Raw genomic sequence first — 19867 nt, forward strand, 5'->3', positions numbered from 1 at the left:
GAGTGAGCTGTTAGAAGAACAGAGAGCTGGTGTTTCTTGAGTTTACCTGCTAGTTTATAAACTGGTGTCATACCTGTTTAGTAATAAATGTTTGTATGTGCAAAGAAACTTGGTTTTAGACTTGTTTTCATTGCAATCTGGTCATGATAGTAGGGAAGAGAGGCCAATAGCCCTCACGTACCACCAACAAATGGAAGTTACTTTATTTACTAAAAAGGTGGGATGGTTGTGAATGACACAATTGACTTAACACAAAAACAATCTATTTCGGGAAATTTAACTGTAAAGCAGAATGATAAAGCAAAAGCCACTTTTCCATTGACCTGAGCATCTTCCAATGATGTGAGGTGAGAGTTTTTATTTTTTAGCAAGGGTTTGTGGTTTATACTATTGGATGTACACTGAAATTCAACTTCCCCTTTCCGATTCAAAGGAACCCGATAGAGTCACGGTCAGTATGTATCTAGCGAGGCTCGCATCTTGCTGATGCTCTTATAGACCTGTTCTTGTAGGTCTCAGACCTCTTTCCTGCTTCCAGGTAATTGTTTCTTCATTTCCTGCCTGAAGAAAATCTTGAGGGTTTTTTGATCCTGCTATGTTTAGAACCATGCCCTTACAAGGTTTTGTTTTGTTTTTTGTTTGTTTGGTGGGTATTTTGCTTGCTTATTTTTACTGTGTCATTTCTTTGAACATTTAAGAACCAGGGGGATTGTAGGTTGAATTATATGGGGCTTCCCTGGCCCACCCCTTCCCTACCTTTCCTTCAAATGAAAGTTTGCCATTCATATGCCCTTACTGCCCAGTGAGCTCATTCGGACCAAAATTGGAGTTGGAATCTGAGGCCTGGATTTTTCTCTGACTCAGTTTCCTGTGTTCAAACTCCTTTTCCCTATATTAATTGTCATTCTTCTTTTGTTAAGACTTAAGTGGTGTGAAGGTAAATTCTCATGTTCTCTTCGAATGCCAACTTGAGCCTTTTAAAATACTGGAAGCACTCCCAACCAATGAATTGTGTTCCGGCCATTTCCGAGCATCGTTCACTGCTCTCATTTCACAGATGGCAAACACAAAAACACATCCTTTTGTACGTAACACTCATAAATACTTTCCCAAGGTCGGGAATATTTGTGTCAGGAAAGCCGTATTTTACCAAAGAACAGGATGTTCTGATAAACTCAATATTCTGAGAATTATCATATGTACCTATCAAGGTTCCCACTGTGAAGCCTTCTACCCTCCACTGAGAAAGAGGGAAACCCTTCATCTGTCCTCACTGCTTTCTAAACTGTCCTCATCCACGGGATCCAAGGATTGGCTCGATGTTTCACACATTGTGAGAGATGGAGATTCAAATTATAAGGGAAAAGAAGGAAGCTTTTATGAATGAGAATTTTCCAAGTTGTTCCAGTGTATTCGTCATAGGGCTGTTTCTGCGTTGAGCCTAGTTTTGTTTTGTTTTTGCTTTTGACTTTCATCTTGACGTCAACTTCTGGCAGCTCTAGAATTTCTGGTTTTCATTACTGGCTGGACTCCTGTGCTAGTCAGGTTTTGGTTGGCCTCGTTGTCATTATTATATTTTTGTTGGGGAGCAAGGTGTACTGCCTTGTTTCAGCCAAAAGCTGATCCTGACCCAAAGAATTGATCTCTGGAGCCTGAGTCTAGGTCACTTTATTTGCATATGTTTAACTAAGAGTGCTCTTACTTTGTGAGACGTTAATAGATATTCTGTGAACAAAAAACAATGGCTTTTATTCTACTACAGTAATCTAAATACACACACACACACACACACACACACACACACGTACGTATATGAGAAAAATATTAAGCACATGTGTATGGTTATTATTACATAGTAATTTGACTTTCAAAATTATAAGAAAACCAGGAAGTTGCAAACAGTTGATGCAGTTATGGACAATATTATTCCATTACGCCCAGGAGAGACTGCCTGTAAAAGTGTGGATTTTCCATAATTCAGAATCTGGTTCAGATACCTGGTCTTTTCACCTCTCAAGAGTGACCCATTAGTGGCTTTTAGACTCGGAAGACTCTAGCACGCAAGGGTTGAGCACCACAGACTTTGAAGTCAAACATATTCTTTCTTTGGTTTTTGTCCAGCTGAGGTCTCTGGAGCTGAATGTATTCCTTACATATTTGAGATCTGGTTATTTCCTCTATAAATGAGGATCCAAATATCTACCTCATAACATTGTTGTAAAGATCTAAGAGCCTCATGTATATACACACGCATATAGCAGGTAAGATGGAGTAAAAATGATAATTATGATTATCCTAAGAATGATTATAAAGCAGAATTTATAGAAAGAGATATATTTGCTAAGAGGCTCAGATACTTGTAGCTCACAGAAGTCAAATTAGATTTAGAAACTTTCTTGTGCAAACCCAGAAGACGAGGAGAGACGGTCAAATCCAGTATGGAAATTTTAAATGAGCCAGGTTATGACAACCTAATGTTCCCATCTCAGGAGATGAACACAGCTGCCTCTAGGCCCACACAGGTGGATTTAGGGAGAAAGGCATCCGTGATCTGAGGTGACCATCATCAGTAATTCCTTTCAGATCTCTCAGCACCCCTTCTCCCTGACACAGTCTTTAATTACTCTAAGACCTTCAGTCTGCGCTTAGGCATGCCTTCCTGGTCTTTGAATTATGCTCTCTCATTAAGATAGTGGTATATTTCTTTTTCACTCTATTTTTGGGGAAGAACAGCTCTGTTCGCTTGTATGTGCTAAGATAGTTGGGAGACTCGGGTTGGCAATTACATTTCCCGTTACTCAAATACCCAAAAGTGCACTGACCTTGGGGTGACTAAGAAGGTTCTCGTCACATCCACTGAAGCAGGGAGCAGCAGCGTGGTTGATAAGTGAAGGATGGGTGAGGAGGGGGCAGGGCTCAGGGACAAATATTTGTTGACATTGCTTTAGACGCTACACAATAGCCAGGGCTCTTAAAGTAAAGGATTGTATATACCTGATCAATGTTTGTCTAAAGCTTTTTCTTATGGAAGTAGAAAGCAGAATACAAAACCTCTCCAGTTTTTAGCTCCTGCCTCCTAATTCATCCATCATCAGCTTTCTTTGCACGTCCAGAAGCAGGCCAGCTCCTAGAAGCTGACTGACTGATTGAATGGTTGATTGATTGATTGATTTTTAAAATTAGTTCTTACAAAAATTTTTTTTATTGACATGTAGTTGATTTACAATATCGTGTAAGTCTCAGATATACAGCACAGCAATTCAGGTATATATATATATATTCTAGAAGCTGATTTTTTTTTTTAAACATCTTTATTGGGGTATAATTGCTTTACAGTGGTGTGTTAATTTCTGCTTTATAACAAAGTGAATCAGTTATACATATACATATGTTCCCATATCTCTTCCCTCTTGCGTCTCCCTCCCTCCCACCCTCCCTATCCCACCCTTCCAGGCAGTCACAAAGCACCGAGCCGATATCCCTGTGCCATGCGGCTGCTTCCCACTAGCTATCTACCTTACGTTTGTTAGTGTGTATATATGTCCATGACTCTCTCTCGCCCTGTCACAGCTCACCCTTCCCCCTCCCCATATCCTCAAGTCCGTTCTCCAGTAGGTCTGTGTCTTTATTCCTGTCTTACACCTAGGTTCTTCATGACATTTTTTTTTCTTAAATTCCATATATATGTGTTAGCATACGGTATTTGTCTTTTTCTTTCTGACTTACTTCACTCTGTATGACAGACTCTAGGTCTATCCACCTCATTACAAATAGCTCAATTTCGTTTCCTTTTATGGCTGAGTAATATTCCATTGTATATATGTGCCACATCTTCTTTATCCATTCATCCAATGACGGGCCGTTAGGTTGTTTCCATCTCCAGGCTATTGTAAATAGAGCTGCAATGAACATTTTGGTACATGACTCTTTTTGAATTATGGTTTTCACAGGGTATATGCCCAGTAGTGGGATTGCTGGGTCATATGGTAGTTCTATTTGTAGTTTTTTAAGGAACCTCCATACTGTTCTCCATAGTGGCTGAACCAATTCACATTCCCACCAGCAGTGCAAGAGTGTTCCCTTTTCTCCACACCCTCTCCAGCATTTATTGTTTCTAGATTTTTTGATGATGGCCATTCTGACTGGTGTGAGATGATATCTCATTGTAGTTTTGATTTGCATTTCTCTAATGATTAATGATGTTGAGCATTCTTTCATGTGTTTGTTGGCAGTCTGTATATCTTCTTTGGAGAAATGTCTATTTAGGTCTTCTGCCCATTTTTGGATTGGGTTGCTTGTTTTTTTGTTATTGAGCTGCATGAGCTGCTTGTAAATTTTGGAGATTAATCCTTTGTCAGTTGCTTCATTTGCAAATATTCTCTCCCATTCTGAGGGTTGTCTTTTGGTCTTGTTTATGGTTTCCTTTGCTGTGCAAAAGCTTTGAAGTTTCATTAGGTCCCATTTGTTTATTTTTGTTTTTATTTCCATTACTCTAGGAAGTGGGTCAGAAAGGATCTTGCTGTGATTTATGTCATAGAGTGTTCTGCCTATGTTTTCCTCTAAGAGTTTTATAGTTTCTGGCCTTACATTTAGGTCTTTAATCCATTTTGAGCTTATTTTTGTGTATGGTGTTAGGGAGTGATCTAATCTCATACTTTTACATGTACCTGTCCAGTTTTCCCAGCACTACTTATTGAAGAGGCTGTCCTTTCTCCACTGTACATTCCTGCCACCTTTATCAAAGATAAGGTGTCCATATGTGCATGGGTTTATCTCTGGGCTTTCTATCCTGTTTCATTGATCTATCTTTCTGTTTTTGTGCCAGTACCATGCTGTCTTGATTACTGTAGCTTTGTAGTATAGTCTGAAGTCAGGGAGCCTGATTCCTCCAGCTCCTTTTTTCGTTCTCAAGATTGCTTTGGCTATTCGGGGTCTTTTGTGTTTCCATACAAATTGTGAAATTTTTTGTTCTAGTTCTGTGAAAAATGCCAGTGGTAGTTTGATAGGGATTGCATTGGATCTGTAGATTGCTTTGGGTAGTAGAGTCATTTTCACAATGTTGATTCTTCCAATCCAAGAACATGGTATATCTCTCCATCTATAGAAACTGATTTATTAAATGACCATTTTGCCAAAGACAAGTGTGTTCAACGACCAAATTACCTAACTTACGTTTTAAAAAACTCTTTTCATTTTTGCATGGGTAACAGCATGCTAAGAATCTTCAGTACGTTTCTGCCCCCACTTCCTGTTACTGCCAGCTGGAGAATGAGAGAATGAGGGGCAGAGACCCTAGAGATGGGGACACAAGGAAGATGTTTCCCATGGATAATTACTGAATATGAAAATTGATTATTAGAATGTATTATTATGCATGAGGAGATTATATTAATAAGAATTCTTCACATAGTCAATAGATATACATTCTGGAGTACTTTCTCGAATATCAGGAACTATTACAATTGTCTGCTTGCATGACCGATAATCATCTTGAAAAATGCATTGCTAAGACTGCTCCCTATTAGAGATCATAGTTTGTCACCACACTCTTCTCACCCTCTGTGGTGTCTCTCTCCTCTCCACCCCACAGCTTCCCCTTTTCAAGTCTCCTTTCTCTGCTCTTTCTTCAACCTCTTCCTCTCTTGGCCCTTTTGCTTCAGCTGGAACAGTAGGGGACTCTGACAGAAACAAATTAAACATTCCTTAAAATGCTGTAATGAGGACACAATCACAACCCATGAACCACAATGAAATAGTCGAAATAAGTCAATGTGATGAATCAGTGGTTTGGTGAATTGGCCTTTCCACTAATTGGCTTTAGGGAAATTGCCCAATCTGTGAATTGACTTCTGGAGAATTCACCTGACCCAGCGTGTTCTGGGAAGAGGTGGACCAGTGAAAACATGGAGCTCGGAAGAGATACATTTTTTGTATATAAATTGTTTTGGGGACCTGCAGTAAAATGTAGGTCTGTGCGAGCAACACTGACATGAATCAGCTGACCTGCAAGTGTAGGTTCCGTAATTCCATCCAACACTGATGACTGAATGTGACTTCATGTCTTTAGGCTCACTGGGAATCTCATCAATTTTACTGAATTTAGAAAATTAGGAGAATGAGTTGGTTTATGTGATGTGTAAGACCAACATCCCTTTTAAAGTATTGATAGTTGGCAACAAAGATTATTAAAGTGCCTGATTACTATGCCTGGCATAGTTTTAAAATATGAGGCATCAAATGATTTTTGTTTAGTGGTCCTGGTTGAAATCCCAGTGCTATAGTTCAGCTTCAAAGAGTTACCATGTGTTAAGTGCTTTATTTTCTTTCTCTTACTTAATCATCACAACAACCCTAGGAAGGGAACACTTTTATTACCCCCAGTTTACAAGGGAAGACTGAACTTAGTGAAGTTAATTTACCCATTGTCTTTCTGCTAGTAAGTGGGGATTCAGGATTTAAACTAAGTAGCATCACTTAATCTAGACCAGTATTGTCCAATAAAAATACAATGTGAGGGAGGACTTTCAAGAGGGCAGAGGAGTAAGATGTGGAGATCACCTTCCTTCCCATAAATGCATCAGAAATACATCTATATGTGGAACAACTCCTACAGAACACCTACTGAACACTGCCAGAAGACCTCGGACTTCCCAAAAGGCAAGAAACTCCCCACATACCTGGGTAGGGCAAAAAAAAAAAAAAAAAGAAAAAACAGAGACAAAAGAATAGGGACAGGACCTGCACCTCTGGGAGGGAGCTGTGAAGGAGGAAAGGTTTCCACACACTAGGAAGCCCCTTCACTGGCGGAGATGGGGGGTAGCAGGGGGGGGAAGCTTCGGAGCCAGGGAGGAGAGCACAGCAACAGGGGTGCAGAGGGCAAAGCAGAGAGATTCCCGCACAGAGGATCGGTGCTGACCAGCACTCACTAGCCCGAGAGCCTTGTCTGCTCACCCACCGGGGTGGCGGGGCTGGGAGCTGAGGCTCAGGCTTCCGAGGTCAGATCCCAGGGAGAGGACTGGGGTTGGCTGTGTGAACACAGTCTGTAGGGGGCTAGTGCGCCACAGCTAGCCGGGAGGGAGTCCGGGAAAAAGTCTGGACCTGCCTAAGAGGCAAGAGACCATTGTTTCGGGTTCCATGAGGAGAGGGGATTCAGAGCACCACCTAAACAAGATCCAGAGACGGGCGCGAGCCGTGGCTATCAGTGTAGACACCAGAGACAGGCATGAGATGCTAAGGCTTCTGCTGCCGCCACCAAGAAGCCTGTGTGCAAGCACAGGTCACTATCCACGCCTCCCTTCCCGGAAGCCTCTGCAGCCCGCCACTGCCAGGGTCCCGTGATCCAGTGACAACTTCCCCGGGAGAACACATGGCGCACCTCAGGCTGGTGCAACGTCATGCTGGCCTCTGCCGCCACAGGCTCGCCCTGCATCCGTACCCTTCCCTCCCCCACAGTCTAAGTGAGCCAGAGCTACTTAATCAGCTGCTCCTTTAACCCCGTGCTGTCTGAGTGAAGAACAGACGCCCTCAGGTGACCTACATGCAGAGGCAGGGCCAGATCCAAATCTGAACCCCAGGAGCTGTGAGAACAAAGAAGAGAAAGGGAAATCTCTCCCAGAAGCCTCAGGAGCAGCGGATTAAATCTCCACAATCAACTTGATGTACCCTGCATCTGTGGAATACCTGAATAGACAAGGAATCATCCCAAAATTGAGGTGGTGGACTTTGGGAGCAAATGTAGAATTGGGGTTTGCTTTCTGCATCTAATTTGTTTCTGATTTAATGTATATCTTAGTTTAGTATTTAGAGCTTAAGATCATTGGTAGATTTGTTTATTGATTTGGTTGCTCTCTTCTGTTAAATTAAAAAATATATATATATATATATATTTTCCCCCTTTTCTCCTTTTGTGAGTATTCATGTGTATGCCTCTTTGTGTGATTTTTTTCTGTATAACTTTGCTTTTGCAATTTGTCATAGGGTGCTGACTGTCAAACTTTTTTCTTTTTTTTTTTAGTATAATTTTTAAGCACTTATTATCATGGGTGGATTTGTTTTTTGGTTTGGTTGCTCTCTTCTTTACTTTGCTTCCTTTTTTTTTTGTACTTTTTAATTTTTAATAATTTTTTATATTTTAATAACTTTTTAATTTTCCTTCCTTCTTTCCTTCTTTCTCTCACTCTTTCTTTCTTTCTTTTTCTTTCTTTCTTTTTCTTTCTTTCTTTTTTCTTTCTTTCTTTCTTTCTCTTTCTTTCTTTCTTTCTTTCTTTCTTTCTTTCTCTTTCTTTCTTTCTTTCCTTCTTTCTTTCTTTCTTTCTTTCTTTCTTTCTTTCTTTCTTTCTTTCTTTCTTTCTTCCTTCCTTCCTTCCTTCCTTCCTTTCTTTCTTTCTTTCTTTCTTTCTTTCTTTCTTTCTTTCTTTCTTTCTTTCTTTCTTTCTTTCTTTCTTTCTTTCTTTCTTTCTTTCTTTCTTTCTTTCTTTCCACCCTTGTCTTCTGAGCCGTGTGACTGACAGAGTCTTGGTGCTCTGGCCGGATGTCAGGTTTGAGCTTCTGAGGTGGGAGAGCCAAGTTCAGGGCATTGGTCCACCAGAGACATCCTGGCCCCACATAATATCAAATGGTGAAAGCTCTCCCAGAAATCTCCTTCCCAACACTAAGACCAAGCTCCACTCAATGATCAGGAAGCTACAGTTCTGGACACACTATGCCAGACAGCTAGCAAGACAGGAACACAACCCCACCCATTAGCAGAGAGGCTGCCTAAAATAATAAGTTCACAGACACCCCAAAACACATCACCGGACGTGGGCCTATCCCCCTGAAAGCCAAGATCCAGCCTCATCCACCAGAACACAGGGACCAGTCCCCTCCACCAGGAAGCCTACACAACCCACTGAACCAACCTTACCCACTGGGAGCAGACACCGAAAACAACGGGAATTACGAACCTGCAGCCTGCGAAACAGAGACCCCAAACACAGTAAGGTAAGCAAAATGAGAAGACAGAGAAATACACAGCAGATGAAGGAGCAAGGTAAAAACCCACCAGACCAAACAAATAAGGAGGAAATACGCAGTCTACCTGAAAAAGAATTCAGAGTAATTATAGTAAATATGATCCAAAATCTTGGAAATAAAATGGAGAAAATACAAGAAACGTTTCACAAGGAACTAGAAGAATGAAAGAGCAAACAAACAATGATGAACAACACAATAAATGAAATTAAAAATTCTCTAGAAGGAAGCAATAGCAGAATAACTGAGGAAGAAGAACAGATAAGTGACCTGGAAGATGAAATAGTGGAAATAACTACTGCAGAGCAGAATAAAGATAAAAGAATGAAAAGAATTGAGGACAGTCTCAGAGACCTCTGGGACAACATTAAATGCACCAATATTAGAATTATAAGAGTCCCAGGGTAAGGAAATAGTCAATCAACTCCAGGAAGCACAGAGAGTCCCATACAGGATAAATCCAAGGAGAGACATGCCAAGACACATATTAATCAAACTATCAAAAATTAAAGACAGGGTTTCCCTGGTGGCGCAGTGGTTGAGCGTCTGCCTGCCAATGCAGGGGACACGGGTTCGTGCCCCAGTCCGGGAAGATCCCACATGCTGTGGAGCGGCTGGGCCCGTGAGCCACAACTACTGAGCCTGCGCGTCTGGAGCTTGTGCTCCGCAACAAGAGAGGCCGCGGCAGTGAGAGGCCCGCGCACCGCGATGAAGAGTGGCCCCCGCTCGCCGCAACTAGAGAAAGCCCACGCACAGAAAAGAAGACCCAGCACAGCCAAAAATAAAAAAAAAAAAAAAAAAAAAAATTAAAGACAAAGAAAAAATATTAAAAGCAGCAGGAGGAAAGCAACAATTAACAAACAAGGGAATCCCCATAAAGTTAACAGCTGATCTTTCAGCAGAAACTCTGCAAGCCAGAAGGGAGTGGCAGGACCTATTTAAAGTGATGAAAGAGAAAAACCGACACCCAAGATTACTCTATCCAGCAATGATCTCATTCAGATTCAATGGAGAAATTAAAAACTTTACAGATAAGCAAAAGCTAAGAATATTCAGCACCACCAAATCAGCTTTACAACAAATGCTAAAGGAACTTAGCTATTACAAGAGACAAAGAAGGACACTACATAATGATCAAGGGATCAATCCAAGAAGAGGACATAACAATTGTAAGTATTTTGGCACCCAATATAGGAGCACCTCAATACATAAGGCAAATGCTAACAGCCATAAAAGGGGAAATCGACAGGAACACAATAATAGTAGGGGACTTTAACACCCCACTTTCAGCAATGGACAGATCTTCCAAATGAAAATAAATAAGGAAACACAAGCTTTAAATGATACATTAAACAAGATGGACTTAATCGATATTTATAGGACATTCCATCCAAAAACAGCAGATTACACTTTCTTCTCAAGTGTTCATGGAACATTCTCCAGGATAGATCATACTTTGGGTCACAAATCAAGCCTTGGTAAATTTAAGAAAATTGAAATCATATCAAGTATTCTTTCCGACCACAACGCTATGAGACTAGATATCAATTACAGGAAAAAAAATCTGTAAAAAATACAAAGACATTGAGGTTAAACAATATACTACTAAATAACTGAGAGATCACTGAAAAAATCAAAGTGGAAATAAAAAAATATCTACAAACAAATGACAATGAAAACACAACAACCCAAAACCTATGGGATGCAGCAAAAGCAATTCTAAGAGGGAAGTTTATAGCAATACAGTCCTACCTCAAGACACAAGAAACATCTCAAATAAACAACTTAACCTTACACCTAAAGCAATTAGAGAAAGAAGAATAAGAACAACAATAAAACCCAAAGTCAGCAGAAGGAAAGAAATCATAAAGATCAGATCAGAAATAAATGAAAAAAAAAATGAAAGAAACAATAGCAAAGATCAATAAAACTAAAAGCTGGTTCTTTAAGAAGATAAACAAAGTTGATAAACCATTAGCCAGACTCATCAAGCAAAAAAGTGAGAAGACTCAAATCAATAGAATTAGAAATGAAAAAGGAGAAGTAACAACTGACACTGCAGAAATACAAAGGATCATGAGAGATTACTACAAGCAACTATATGCCAATAAAATGGACAACCTGGAAGAAATGGACAAATTCTTAGAAAAGCACAACCTTTTGAGGCCTAACCAGGAAGAAATAGAAAATATAAACAGACCAGTCACAAGCACTGAAATTGAAACTGTGATTAAAAATCTTCCAACAAACAAAGGCTCAGGACCAGATGGCTTCACAGTTGAATTCTATCAAACATTTAGAGAAGAGCTAGCATCTACCCTTCTCAAATTCTTGCAAAGTATAGCAGAGGGAGGAACACACTCCCAAACTCATTCTACGAGGCCACCATCACCCTGATACTAAAGCCAGAGAAAGATGCCACAAAAAAAGAAAACTATAGGCCAATATCACTGATGAGCATAGATGCAAAAATCCTCAACAATATACCAGCAAACAGAATCCAACAGCACATTTAAAGGATCATACACCATGATCAAGTGAGGTTTATCCCAGGAATGCAAGGATTCTTCAATATACGCAAATCAATCAATGTGATAAACCATATTTACAAACTGAAGGAGAAAATCCATGTGATCATCTCAATAGATGCAGAAAAAGCCTTCGACAAATTCAACACCCATTTATGATAGAAACCCTCCAGAAAGTAGGCATAGAAGGAACTTACCTCAACATAATAAAGGCCATATATGACATACCCACAGCAAACATCGTTCGCAATGGTGAAATACTGAAACCGTTTCCACTAACATCAGGAACAAGACAAGATTGCCCATTTTCACCACTGTTATTCAACATAGTTTTGGAAGTTTTAGCCACAGCATTCAGAGAAGAAAAAGAAATAAAAAGAATCCAAATTGAAAAGAAGAAGTAAAGCTCTCACTGTTTGCAGATGACATGATGCTATACATAAAGAATCCTGAAGATGCTACCAGAAAACTACTAGAGCTAGTCAATGAATTTAGTATGGTAGTAGGATACAAAATTAATACACAGAAATCCCTTGCATTCCAATACACTAATATGAAAAATCTGAAAGAGAAAATAAGGAAACACTCCCATTTACCACCACAACAAAAAGAATACAATACCTTGGAATAAACCTACCTAAAGAGGCAAAAGACCTGTACGCAGAAAACTATAAGACACTGATGAAGGAAATTAAAGATGATACAAACAGATGGAGAGATATACCAGGTTCTTCGACTGGAAGAATCAACATTGTGAAAATGACTATACTACCCAAAGCAATCTACAGAATCAATGAAATCCCTATAAAACTACCAATGGCATTTTTCAAAGAACTAGAACAAAAAATTTGTATGGAAACACAAAAGACCCTGAATAGCCAAAGAAATCTTGAGACAGAAAAATGGAGCTGGAGAAATCAGGCTCCCTAACTTCAGACTATACTACAAAGCTAAGTAATCAAGACAGTATGGTACTGGCACAAAAACAGAAATAAAGATAAATGGAACCGGATATAAAGCCCAGAGATAAACACACGCACGTATGGTCACCTTATCATTGATAAAGGAGGCAAGACTATACAATGGAGAAAAGAAAGCCTCTTCAATAAGTGGTGCTGGGAAAACTGGACAGCTACATGTAAAAGAATGAAATTAGAACACTCCCTAACACCATACACAAAAATAAACTCGAAATGGATTAAAGACCTAAATGTAAGGCCAGACACTATAAAACTCTTAGAAGAAAACATAGGCAGAACACTCCATGACATAAATCACAGCAAGATCCTTTTTGACCCACCTCTTAGAGAAATGGAAATAAAAACCAAGATAAACAAATGGGACCTAATGAAAGTTGAAAGCGTTTGCATAGCAAAGGAAACCATAAACAAGACCAAAAGAGAACCCTCAGAATGGGAGAAAATATTTCCAAATGAAACAACTGACAAAGGATTAATCTGCAAAATATACAAGCAGCTCATGCAGCTCAATATCAATAAAACAAACAACCTAATCCAAAAATGGGCAGAAGACCTAAATAGAGATTTCTCCAAAGAAGATACACAGATTGCCAACAAACACATGAAAGGATACTCAACATCACTAATCATTAGAGAAATGCAAATCGAAACTACAATGAGGTATCACCTCACACTGGTTAGAATGGCCACTGTCAAAAAATCTATAAAGAATAAATTCTGGAGAGGGTGTGGAGAAAAGGGAACCCTCTTGCACTGTTGGTGGGAATGTAAACTGATACAGCCACTGTGGAGAACAATATGGAGTTTCCTTAAAAAATGAAAAATAGAACTACTGTATGACCCAGCAATCCCACTCTTGGGCATATACCCTGAGAAAACCATCATTCAAAAAGAGTCATGTACCACAGTGTTCACCGCAGGTGTATTTACAATAGCCAGGACATGGAAGCAACCTAAGTGTCCATCGACAGATGAATGGATAACGAAGATGTGGCACATATATGCAATGGAGTATTACTCAGCCATAAAAGGAAACGAAATTGAGTTATTTGTCGTGAGGTGGATGGACCTAGAGACTGTCATACAGAGTGAAATAAGTCAGAAAGGGAAAAACAAATACTGTATGCTAACACATATGGAATTAGAAAAAAAAAAAGAAATGGTTCTGAAGAACCTAGGGGCAGGACAAGAATAAAGACGTAGATGTAGAGAATGGACTTGAGGACACAGCGGAAGGATAAGCGGGATGAAGTGAGATTGGCATGGAGATATATACAGTACCAAATGTAAAATAGATAGCTACTGGGAAGCAGCCGCATAGCACAGGGAGATCAGCTCGGTGCTTTGTGTCCACCTAGTGGGGTTGGATAGGGAGTGTGGGTAGGAAACGCAAGAGGGTGGAGATATGGGAATGTATGTATATGTATAGCTGAGTCACTTTGTTATACAGCAGAAACTAACACACCATTGTAAAACAATTATACTCCAATAAAGTTGTTAAAAAAAATAATCTGAGCAGTTTAAAATTTTCTACTGACCATAGTTTAAAATCAAAAGAAATAGGTGAAATTAATTTAATTTTAATAGTATACCTTATTTAATCCAGCATAACTATTCCCTGCAAGTTTGTTAGAAATTCAGGCTCTCAGTCCCACCCCATTTCTACTGAATCATAATCTTCATTGTAACTAGATGCATAGGGGAATCACGTGCACATTAAAATTTGAGAAGCACTGCTCAGGAGCCCATGTTCTTCACCATTTTACTGCTGCCGGTCCAGGGTGCCCATTTGCTGTCTCACTGCAGGAAACTGGTATTGATGCCCGTTATGTGGCAGCCTTCTGTGAGGTAACACTGATGGCAGTACTACATCGTGAAGAGTTCACACTTTGGGATGAGGTAGGTGACTAACTGTAATATCTTGATTGTGCACATACTTGACCAAAATCAGCCTTAGTGTCTGCATCTGTAGCATGGAGTTGACAGCTGTATAAATTGCCTATTACATGTTCTCCCCTTCCTTGGTTACAGACTCCGAACGTTTAGGTGAGGACATTGTCTCCAGAAATATATGTGATGCTCAGTCTTCTTGTGATTAAGTTCTCACCAATGAGAGGTTAGACTAAGTGTTCTTTCTAACTTCTGGAAAGGATTATTAAAGTTTCAGATACAGTTGGGCATTATATCCCTTTCTTTTCTTCTGTTCTGTTTTAGCCTGAAATACGAACATGATAGCTGGAACCCTAGCAGGCACCCTGAACCATGAGGTGATCTTAAGAATGGAAGTCACACGCTAGGATGGCAAAGCAGAAAGACAGAATATTCCCAGATTCCTGGCTGCAGTAAAGCCTCCCTACAAGCCTAACTGCTTTCTTTGTATTTCTTCTTTGAGTTGTACAGATAAAATAAGTTACTATATATATGAAGCCTTAGTAGGCACTAAATAAATGTTGTGGTTTTTTATTATAGATATCAGAGACATGGCACTGGCCCTCAAGGAACTTAAAAGAGTGTAGACAATAAAGGAACTAAAAATGTATAATAAACATTTATCTGGCATGCTGTGAATTATTTCTTGCCTTAGGCATACACATAACAAGTGCACATTTTCTGACCTAAAATTCATAATAGTATAATGCTGTAGCTAATGCTAAATATGTTTATGTCTAGGTGAGACTGCTTCCTTGAATTGGTAATGAGATGTCACCAGTGACAATGACGCTTCTCAGTTAAATCTGTCTCTGTTGAGTTGCTTTAAAGTTTTTATGTAGTGTCTGCTACCTTTAAAACACTGCCAAGATCTTAAGACTTCGGAATCACTCACTCTGGATTGTTTCTGGTCATTTAGGAGGAATATCAATATATATGTATCTATATCTATATCTGTCTATCTATCTATATATGTATATTTTTTTAATGGTGTTTGACCATAGAACAAGCATGCAGAGATTTTACTCAGGTATACATATCATTGAGTTGTTTATTTTGAGATGAAGGATAGCACTGGGAAGAAATCAACATTTGCATTTATAAAAAACATTTTAAAAAGGTTTTTAGGTCATGAAGGAAGCAAATATTAAGCTTATCCAACCATGTTGTATTATGAATGAGGAAGCCGAGATCCACAGATGAAAAAGGGCTTATTTGTGTCCATGGCAAGCTGCTTACAAGGAGTAGAGCTGGCAGTAGGACACAGTATATTGGTCCCTAGAGCAACGTGCTTTCCAGTGCACTAGACTCTACATACATGCGTACATGCATACATACATGCATGTGGTGGTGATGATTATTTTAAATGAAGGCAGTGAATTACAGTATAACAATGTGCTTTCACCAGCATGATCTCATGGAGCTCTTTTAAGGATCCTGAGACATAGACATTATTTCCTCATTCTACAAATAAGGAAACTAAGATATAGGTCATTTGAATATGAATGTACATTTATTATTTCAAGCATAAAATACTACAGTAATTAACAATGTTTTTTGAAATTGTTAATGTTGTATAACAAATATTTTTTTTTTCTATTCACAAAGAAAAAGCTCCAGTCCATCTTTTAATTTTTTTGAAAAATTCCTGACATTACAGAACTAAACTGAAATGTATTAATATTCCACTCTTACATTTCCATGACAAACAAAAAAATTTCATGAGCCAAAAAAAACCCCCCAAAAAAACAAAACAAAACAAAAAAAAAAAACAGGGAGAAGCTTATAAAACTAAATATGGATCTCAGCATTAACAGCTGAACAGAGAAAGGAATTAAAACGCTTTAATTAAAAAATCACGAGTGGATAAAGTGTGTAGAAACTGAAAATTTACAAACTATTTAAAACCTGGAATCGCTGACTGTTCAGAAACTACACAGATGGATCATGGGTGGTGGTGAACAGCAGAAAGGGATTATGGATGAATCTGCATTGTTCTAGCTGCTCCCCATGCCACCCGTCTCCGAGGAAAGCCTGACATTGATTAGATATTGAGCCAGGCTAATGCTGGCAGCAGATCCAGTGATGGTAACCTGCCTATCAGTAGATCCTTCCACTGGGTTCGCAATTTTGATCTGCGCCCCAGACATCTGACGGATCTCATTGATTTTGGCGCCTTGACGCCCGATTATGCAGCCAATCAAATCGTTTGGAATGGTGAGTTCATGAGAAGTAGTCTGAGCAGATGCATCCAAACCTGCCCAATAGCCTTTCACCTCTGGAGAGCTGGATTCAATGCCACTGAATCCGGTGTTGCCATGCGTCATGGGAAAATGAGACTGTTGCATTGCCAACTGGTGCAGCTTGGTCAAATCTGGCTGTGGAATGGCATACTGTCCTTGAATGGTATAGGCCTCTAGAGGTGGTCCCTCCAGGTCAGGGTTGAGGCACATGGACGGGGTGGTGTGGGGAAAGCTCGCACTGTCGCTGCCTGTGCTGTACCTGTCCTGACCACCTGCAAAGATGACTGGAGAACTGGACGGCTTGGGCCGGTACGGGATGGTCACGCCCTTCGGGGGGGACTGGGAGAGAGTCTCCAACATGACCACGCAGATCTGTTTCACACACTCAATGATGGACTGCGGAATGCCAGCAATAGTGATGGCCCGCTCAGTTGAGTTGGGGAGCATATCCCCTGCCACCTGGACCTGAGCCCCTGTACTCTCACGTATTTCCTTGATCTTGCAACCACCTTTCCCAATGAGAGAGCCACACTGACTAGCAGGGACCACCAGCCTCAGAGTGACTGGGGGTCTACTGGCAGCTGTGCTATTGGTCATAGAGCTGCTGATGTCCTCTTCCAGTTTGTCAATGATCATAGCAAAGGCTTTGAAGATGGCATTAGTGGGTCCAGCCAAAGTGATAATCCTCTCAGGACAATTCCCTTCTGAGATGTTGATACGTGCACCACTCTCCTCACGCATCTTCTTAACTGATTCTCCTTTCTTCCCGATGATACTGCCAACTTCCTTTCCATGCATAAGTAGCCGGATGGTGAGAGTGACATTTAATCCACCTTCAATCACACCGGTGTCCATGTCGAGCAGTGTTCTGAGGAGCTGGACTTTGAGTGGTCAAGTCTTTGGTCACTGGTGGGGGTGAAAGTCAAAAACTGCAGGCGCGAGGCGACTGAGGGGAAAAGGGGAGCGGGCGGGAAGGGGAAGGGCGGGAGGCCGGGGGCGGAACAATAGGGGCGGGCGGGAAGGCGAGGGGGGCCCCGCGGGCGGGCGGAGGAGGAAGGGGGGGGTGGAGGAGGAGGAGGAGGAAGGGGGAAAGAGACCCCGGGGCGGGTGGAGGGCGGCGGAGGGCGGGCGGGCGGGAGAGGGCGCAGGCTGCGGCTGCTCCGGCTGCTGCCTCTGCTGGTCTGGGCGTATAACAAATATTAAGAACCTTTAAATAATTAAGTGAAGGGGAAGCGATTGACAGAAAATACGAGAGAATGTTTTAGCAAGATAACATAGAAAGAATATTATATTCTTGTATCAACATATATTTACATAAGTTAAACAATAATACAAGGCAGAAAAATACAGTTTAAATTATGTCATACTTCTAATCCTTATAGGATTATTTGGCATACTAGTATTCTCAACTAGTATTCTCAACATAAAACAAGATAGCTTTTAAGAACTATGTTTAATTTTCACTTATTTAATTACACTGAAGCCATGAATCTGTCAAGAAAAGGTCCCATTAAGGAATTCTTCCCATTTTGTGAGAATGAGTCAAAAGAAGAATGTCAACTTTCCCAACTTTCTATAGAATGGAAAATCAGAAAAAATGTCAGGCAATTGTCCTTGTCAATGGAACAAACAGAACGGCTCTGAATGATTCAGGCATCAGAGCATTCAATTTTTTCACACTCTCAGCTGTGTTGTTTGGAAAGTAATTACAGCAATGGGAAATATAGCAGATTTACTGGCTGTGAGCAGAAAAATAGTCACCATTTTCCTTATTCTCTTTAAGCCATAGGAAGGCTCCATGACATACTAGAAATGTTGAAACTTCTTGTCTGCACTTTTATAAACTGCTCAACCAAGATGGAATAGCAACTACTGCATGTTTGAAACAAAAACTGCTTGAAATAAAGAAAACCTTAATACTGAACTTGGGAAATAAAAAAACAAATTAACCACAGATGACTGCTTGACAAGAGCGTAGTTTATTGATCGGAATCTACTAAAGAATAAAGCCAACTCATGTTTCCTCAGAGTGGAAGCATTTCTTACGTGTATCGCATAAGAATAAAGAAAAGTCACTCTTGGGCTTCCCTGGTGGCGCAGTGGTTGAGAGTCTGCGTGCCGCTGCAGGGGACACGGGTTTGTGCCCCGGTCCGCGAAGATCCCACATGCCGCGGAGTGGCTGGGCCCGTGAGCCATGGCCGCTGAACCTGCGTGTCCGGAGCCTGTGCTCCGCATCGGGAGAGGCCACAACAGTGAGAGGCCCGCGTACCGCAAAAAAAAACCCAAAAGAAAAGTCACTCCATTTTTCTGTTGAAAGAACGACTTCATGGAGAACAAGTGTAGTTTTTACCAAGCAATATGGTGGGCTTGACTCCATCACCTCCCTGAAATCACAGCAGCTTCTGGCCAGCTTTCATCCCTCCATCCTCACAAAGCTACCCCTTATCATCATCTGTGTATTGACCTGTCCAATTAGTTATTCTGCATGGGAATAAACTTATTTCTGATTGAGCAACAGTAATTATTTTAGCTCATTAGGAAGGGACACTGGGAAATTTTAGAGAAGGCAACAGTGTTATTTGCATAAATAGGTTCTTACCATAAACGATGTTTCCACAAGTGTCCAGAAATGCCCTGCATCTATTTCTTAATGGACACTGCTTCCGAGAAGCTTCACAAGACAACAGAGACCCCAAGGAAAGTCAGTTACCTGAAGTTCTCATTTTTAGTCAAATGAAAGGAATTTCTTCTTCTTAAACATCCTGAATTTTAGCAAATTTCAACTGGTTACAGTTGGACCCTTCCCTTTCAGAATGAGCAAGAATAGAAAAGCAAGGAATGGGGTGTCCACAGGGGTATATGGTGAAACATGTCAGATTTTGAACTCTTAGACATTTGGGTTTGGAATCCTAGCTCTGCTACTTCAGGCCTGTGCGACCTTAAAATTCTCTAAACCTCAGTTTTCTCTTCTATAAAATGGGAATAGTAATAGAATCTGCTAAGATTATTATGAGGATTAAATAAACTATTCTTTACAAAATGTTTGTCCAGTTAGTTATTATTGCATGACCCACACCCCAATACTCATGGCTTAAAATGAAAACCAACTATTATTTCTCCAGTGTCTGTGGGTGGCTCGACATTGCTGTGCCTGTCACTTGGTTCACTCACATCT

General features: G+C 40.4%; 1 protein-coding gene across 1 annotated transcript; it reads right to left on the reverse strand.

Annotated features, from left to right (window-relative positions):
- Nucleotides 1-16277: 16277 nt before the first annotated feature.
- Nucleotides 16278-17798, reverse strand: LOC101276620 (poly(rC)-binding protein 2-like). Its single transcript, XM_033405461.2, has one exon. The coding sequence runs from the start codon at nucleotides 17545-17547 to the stop codon at nucleotides 16447-16449; it is 1101 nt and encodes a 366-aa protein (XP_033261352.2). The 5' UTR covers nucleotides 17548-17798; the 3' UTR covers nucleotides 16278-16446.
- Nucleotides 17799-19867: the final 2069 nt, after the last annotated feature.

This window comes from Orcinus orca, chromosome 10, assembly GCF_937001465.1.
Source record: "Orcinus orca chromosome 10, mOrcOrc1.1, whole genome shotgun sequence".
Classification (NCBI taxonomy): domain Eukaryota; kingdom Metazoa; phylum Chordata; class Mammalia; order Artiodactyla; family Delphinidae; genus Orcinus; species Orcinus orca.